Source organism: Arvicola amphibius, chromosome 10 (assembly GCF_903992535.2).
Source record: "Arvicola amphibius chromosome 10, mArvAmp1.2, whole genome shotgun sequence".
NCBI lineage: Eukaryota > Metazoa > Chordata > Mammalia > Rodentia > Cricetidae > Arvicola > Arvicola amphibius.
This window is the reverse complement of record NC_052056.1, coordinates 121553720-121559719: the sequence shown is the minus strand read 5'-3', so window position 1 is coordinate 121559719 and position 6000 is coordinate 121553720. Positions and strand designations below refer to the sequence as shown.

The 6000-nt window shown below is 52.0% G+C and overlaps 1 protein-coding gene across 1 annotated transcript in view; it reads right to left on the bottom strand.

Moving 5' to 3' along the window:
- Window positions 1–6000, bottom strand: part of Ssh1 (slingshot protein phosphatase 1) — a 52091-nt gene that overhangs the window by 22319 nt on the left and 23772 nt on the right. Inside the window, exons 6-7 of the mRNA XM_038345540.1 lie at window positions 2032–2100; window positions 930–995 (exon numbers count right to left, since the gene is read on the bottom strand). Of these exons, the coding sequence (XP_038201468.1) occupies window positions 930–995; window positions 2032–2100 (135 nt within the window). The remainder of the gene's footprint in view (window positions 1–929; window positions 996–2031; window positions 2101–6000) is intronic.

Here is a 6000-nt window from a genome sequence, read left to right as displayed (position 1 = left end):
TAAAACCCACACATTGAGACACTATTTGACAGGTCACTAAGACGGCAATCGACAAATAAAACAGAATGATGTAGACGGAGCTCTGCAGAGACCAGAGCTTCGCTGGGGGACTTGGGTAGCTGCTGCGGATAACACGTGGTGGCTCTCCAGAAGGTTAACACAGAATTACCACAGGACTGGGGGATCTGATGGCACACACCTTGAATCCCAGAACTGGGAAGTGATGGTGGGTTGAGTTCTGTGAGTTCGAGACCAGCCTGGTTTACACAGTGATTTCCAGGACAGCCTTGGACCAAGTCTCAAACAAAAAGAATTCTCCACAGGATCTAGCAATTTCACTTGTAGAGGTAGAGACCCCAAAAGAACTGAAAGCAGAGCCTCGAACCAATTAAGCATCCAGGAATAGTCTGAGTGGCAGCATCTACAGTAACAATCAAAGGTAGAAACAAGCATGCAGGGACGGCAGGGTAGACACAAGGCTGACAGACGCTCTTCAGCCTTGTGAAGAGAGGAGACTGACTCACGCCACAACACGAGCGAACATGAACACCCAGTCAGGGGGAAGAGCGACACAGGGAAGGCAAGTAACCCAGTGTGTTCATACAGATGTTCCAAGGACAGGGCAGTTCACAGCCACAGAACGTACAGAATCTTCTGGGGTCGGGGAGCTGAGGGGGAGGCTTCCTCTGGGACAATGAATGTATTCTGTGAGTGGATGGGGGTGTTGGTGCCCAACATGCATCAACTACCTCCAACAGCTACAGGGGTTATTTATGTGACACATGATTTGTTTCTAAACACACAGACACAGAAACATGGACACACACACACACATAGACGCACACTCCTGACCAGAAGTGACTTTTCTATCCATGCTGTCAGGTTGGAACTATTTCTAAGGACTTCCAAGTCCCCCGAAGCACACTCACCACATGGCCTGGACAGACACGGGCTTGAAGATGTGCATCCTGCCGGCTGTGCTCACACTGAACCCGCTGAGGACGGAAAATGGGAAAGAAGGCATGAGCTTTCAGTCCAGTCACTTCCAGACTCTGGGTGCAGCCCCACCCCAGATCTGGGACCAGTGTGCCTCCTGCTGTCCGAAAAGGGACAGCGGATATGCAACATTAGACGGGCAAAAGGAGAGAAGACTCCTGCTCATCAGGGCTTGTTTCCAAGCTGAGTGTGAGCAGGGTGGCTTCCAGCATTACTTAGCGCCACACACTCACCTGTTTCTCTTTCACATAAAAATAAAACTAATGAAAAAACTTTTTTTTAAAGTGGTGCTGAGATCAAAGTATCCTATCACCGAGCCACACCCCGCCTTAAAAACACCCCCACGATCCCAGCACTTCCACTGAGCAGATCTTTATTCAGCCCAGAGTCCTACTGCAAGAACAGCTTCCCGTCTCACTTTTTCTCCCTGTGCACGGCACTTCCCGGGAGTAAGCGCAGGTGGTATCCTGCGGCCCCCAACCTGCCCAGGCTGGGTGGCAATGCTTCCTCTGCAGCCACAGAGCGGCACCTGGAACTCTGCTGCACCTTTGGCACCCCAAATGTGAGTTACCCTGCGGTGTCTCGCTCACCTGTGCACTTCTGGGAGGGCCCAGAATGATTTACACAATATAGCAAACACACTCCACTGCAGCAGACCTGGTGGGATGCGCCTGCAGAGGTGTCTCCTGAGCTAAATCCCTATATCCAGGACAATGCAACGCCTCTGAGGTGATCAACGTAATGCACAAGGCTATCCACAGACTTGGGCTCTGCTGGTGCTTTGGTGTACAGGGAAATAACGAAGTTCAAAAAATGTTTGTCTATGTGTGGCTGCATACACGTATGTCTGTGCTTCAAGTGCATGCCTGCTGCACATGGAGGCCTAAAGAGTGTGTAAGAGTTGCAGGTGGTTGTGAGCTGCCACGTGGGTGCTGAGAATCAAACCCAGGTTTTCCGTAAGCGCAGCCAGGGCTCTGAACCCCTGAGCCATTTCTCCAGCCCCCAGAAAAGTATCTTTTAAAGGTGTTTCCGTACCCATCCCCATCAAGGTGGATCTTGGTGTCGCTCCACAGGCGAAGAACCATTCCAATGGTGCAGCTTTTGCTACATGGAAAGAGAAGACATCGGAGTCAGTGTCTACCCGTGGACATGTGGTTTTCCCTCAGTCTTTCTGCCAAGCAGCTCCAGGCTAAAACTGCCTGGCCTGGCACAGAGGGGTCCCCAGGCTGTGTCCACTCACTGTTGGGTTCTAGAAGACACAGGCTTGACAGCATCCCCTCTAGAGGGAGCGAGAAAGCATCTAAACTGTTTTGGTGTGGATGTAATTCCACAACTAGAGGGGCTCTTGGGGTCCTGGGGCAAGCAGCTGATCACTGGCCCCCACTACGGTGGGGTGAACTGGTAGAGTGTCGTACCAACTGCGGTGCCGAGGCAAGTAGTGACAGCCCCTCCCAGGCTTCTGTCCTGGGTAACAGGAGATGGGAGGTCCCCACACCATGCTCATACTCAGGCTTCTGTTTGCCTACCTTTTGTGTGGTTGCCACTTTACAAACTAGTTCAATCCGGTTCTGTTTTGCCCATCCTAGCAGTGAAATGATACTCACCGACTTCAGAGACGGCGCCACTGATAAACAGAGAGGAGGGTTTATCAGGGGCTCCTCAGACTGTGATGAAAACTCTTCAGGCATCTAAAGAGCTGGCTTCTGAGAGACTGCTGCAGCCGTGCCAGGGCAGCCCCACGGGCCTCAGAAATTCCAAGTCTATCTCTCCAGGGCTACGGCTCTGGGAGCGGGGTGGTGGTGAGGGAAGAGTATGGGATGGGATGTGGGGGTGGGGTTATTCCCTCCTGTGCTTGAGTGACAGGCGCTCTGGGGCTCAGAGAACCAACCCCCACTCCAGAGTTCTGCCTACCTAGCACCATCCTGCCTTTCAGTATCTGTGGGGAGGAAGTTTCAAGGCTTCCAGATTAAACTAGACTAAGTATCCGGGTTGGCAAATGCCCACTGTCCCTCTCGCAATCCTGCCCATCCATCAGCACTGGGGGCTGGAAAATGAGATGCGTGATGAGCCCCACAGGGCTCTGAAGACTACACAACTGTGTCAAGGCCAAGAGAGCATCCTTTAGATGCCCCAAAGTGACAGAGATTGCTTGGGTACATACACTAGGATGTGTTAGCAGGTCTGGAACCTTCCAGGGGAAGCAGAGGCTGAAACTGTCCATGAGACAGTTCTATCAATTGGAAGAAGCGATGACCGACTGGCACACCAGTGGACAGATGTCCCTGGAGGACTAGGGCCCAGCGCATTATGTGACTGTGACAATAACGGCAACAGTTCCATGCATTCAGGAACATCTCCACAGCTGTCATTACCATGACTCTCCGGCATTGCCATGCAACTCCCAACAGAGCAGGACAGTAACGATGGCTCTGGCGTGACACACACGAGAAGTGAGGCAGGGACTGGTTAGGGAAACTGCATTTGCACTACTGTCACAAGTGACAGACGGCCCTGAAGGAGGAAGTAGGTGTGAGCAACTGCAGGAGAAGGGAGCAGGTTGCAGGTCCCTGTAGGTCAAGAACAAAGCAGCTGGTTGGACCCGGGCCAGCCCAGAGGTGCAGGGAGGAGTCACAGGCTTGAGCCGAGAGCCTGCTCTGGAAGATCTTTACAGATGCGGGGAAAAGTGGACGGAGGGTGGCACACCAGCTCATGGTACTCAAAGTGTCCCTAAACTGGAAGCAGAAGTTAACTCAGTCCTGAGAAGGCCTAAGGAGGTACCTGCAGCTCCACAGCTCCAACATAGCCTTTTTACACATTCTCTCACTGGGAACTCATGAGAATGCACTCTCTCAGGGGTTCACACTTTCTGTACCCCCCAAAAACAAATCTTATGGCAAGAATTCCGGAAGAGAATCATTACGCTGGTGGGGCAGGTTGCTGGGGAGGCCCAGGGAGAATAGAAGTCTGGTACTCAGGGCTACAGAAGCAGCTGAGAAGGCCAGACCTGTCCTGACTCACCCCCTCCCTAATGATATACCCGGACACAGAGAACATGTGTCCCTGTTCCTCTGTCTCCAGTGCGGAAAAGGCTTCAGTTCGTACCAGTCTCTTGACCCCTTTCTATTTTTCTTAAAAGTTATTTTAATTTTTTACTTATCTTCCATGTATGGGTGTTTTGTCTGTATGCCAGTAGAGGGCATGAGATCTCATGGGACAATAGTTAAAGCAGTTGTGGGCAGTAATGTGGGTGCTGGGAACTGAACTCAGGACCTCTGGGAGAGCAACCAGTGCTCTTCACTCCAAATCTGTGGAGACCTCTAACTGCCCTGGGGTTGACCGTATGGTCAGGCTGGAGACACTGGACACACAGCCCAGGCAAGATGACCACAGGGAGAGAGGGACTCATGAGAACCAAAGCTAGAATGCTGGGAGGTGGCAAGGAAGGACAGACACATCAGAATGGGCGGGAATGAGGGTAGGAGCCCGCAGACTGCAGCTGGAGGCTAACACCCTTCCATGACCTTGAACTGCACTCCTAGCATGGGAGAAGGGCTAACAAGTGCACACATAAGTACCCTAATAAGTGAACGCACAAGGCGGGCACTGGTTTCTGCAAACATCAGGAGAGACACGGTGCTGGACGACGCTGTTTCCCTGGTCACAAGCTGCCACTCTCTGACTCTGCCCCTGTACTTCAGCAACCAGATAAGAACCGTGCAGTGGTAGCCAAGTCTTCAGCAACAAGAATTGTCTGGGGAGGACCAGGAGACTGGCACCAGGGATCCTTGCTGTCGTGCCCCTTCCACACATGAACTTGGGAGATGCCGGATTCTACAAAGAAGACGATGGCTGACTGAAAGCAGCCTACGCGATGTAGAGCCCACAAGGTCACCATGCACCATGAGGGGGACTCTGAGGTGATGTACATATCCCCTCACCAGGCTCTGTGAGAAAGCCCACTAAACTCACTGGTCTCGGCAAACTGGATTTTGGTGAAGTCATCCTTAGGTCTGTCACTGGTGTCTGTCTGGGATGACTGGACATTCCTGTGCATCCCCTGAGGAAAAGTTAATGCAAATGGGGTGTGCTGAGCCTGAGTCCTGCCCAGCTACATCCTGAGTGACCCTGGTGCACTCAACTCAGCTTCTCAGAGCCCTTAAAGTATAAGGACCAGGCCCTTACCCACGGGGTGCACAGGATGAGCCAGGTGACAGCACTCTGCTCTGCTACACAATCAGCAGAGGTGACCAGAGGAGAGTGGACTCCCGTGAGGCTTCTGTAGTAAGGACTGAAATGGCGGTGTTGGGGGATCTGTACACTGCATGAAGGTGTACTGCTGTGACTGGTATAGTAAAAAGCCGAATAGCCAACAGCTAGGCAGGAGGTATGGGAGCTTCGGGGTAGAGAGAGGATGGAATCTAGGCATGCCAGAGACGGGAGAAGACAAGGAGGAAGCAGGATGGGCAGTATGGGACAGAACACAAATTAATAAAACCACATTAATTTAAGTTACAAGAACTAGTAGAATTATGAAAGTAGAATTATGAAAGCTGAGCTTTCATAATTAATAAGTCTCTGTGTCATTATTACTGGGTTGGCTGTCTGACAAGAAACTACTGCTACACGGGGTAGAGGCTACAGGAGACAGGCCCACCCCCCGTTCAGTGCTGGAGTAGGTTACCAGCATGGAGAAATTACTGTCCCTGGAAGATTCCTACAGGGCTAGGACATCAGCTGAAAAACCGTAACTTTGACACTGCCACACACTAATGCTCGAGTCTGGAAAGCTGAAGTAGGGGGATAACGAGTTACACACACACACACACACACACACACACACACACACTGCGAACACCTCCCAGCTGGCACCTCCACAGCACACCACAGCTCCCACACTGCTCTCCCAATGGCTAGCACACTGGCTGGTCTTCAGATCATCCCTCAGCGCGCGAAGCCACAGACGCAGCTCCTCCCTGACTTGTGCCGCAGCAAACTCCCTCCCAG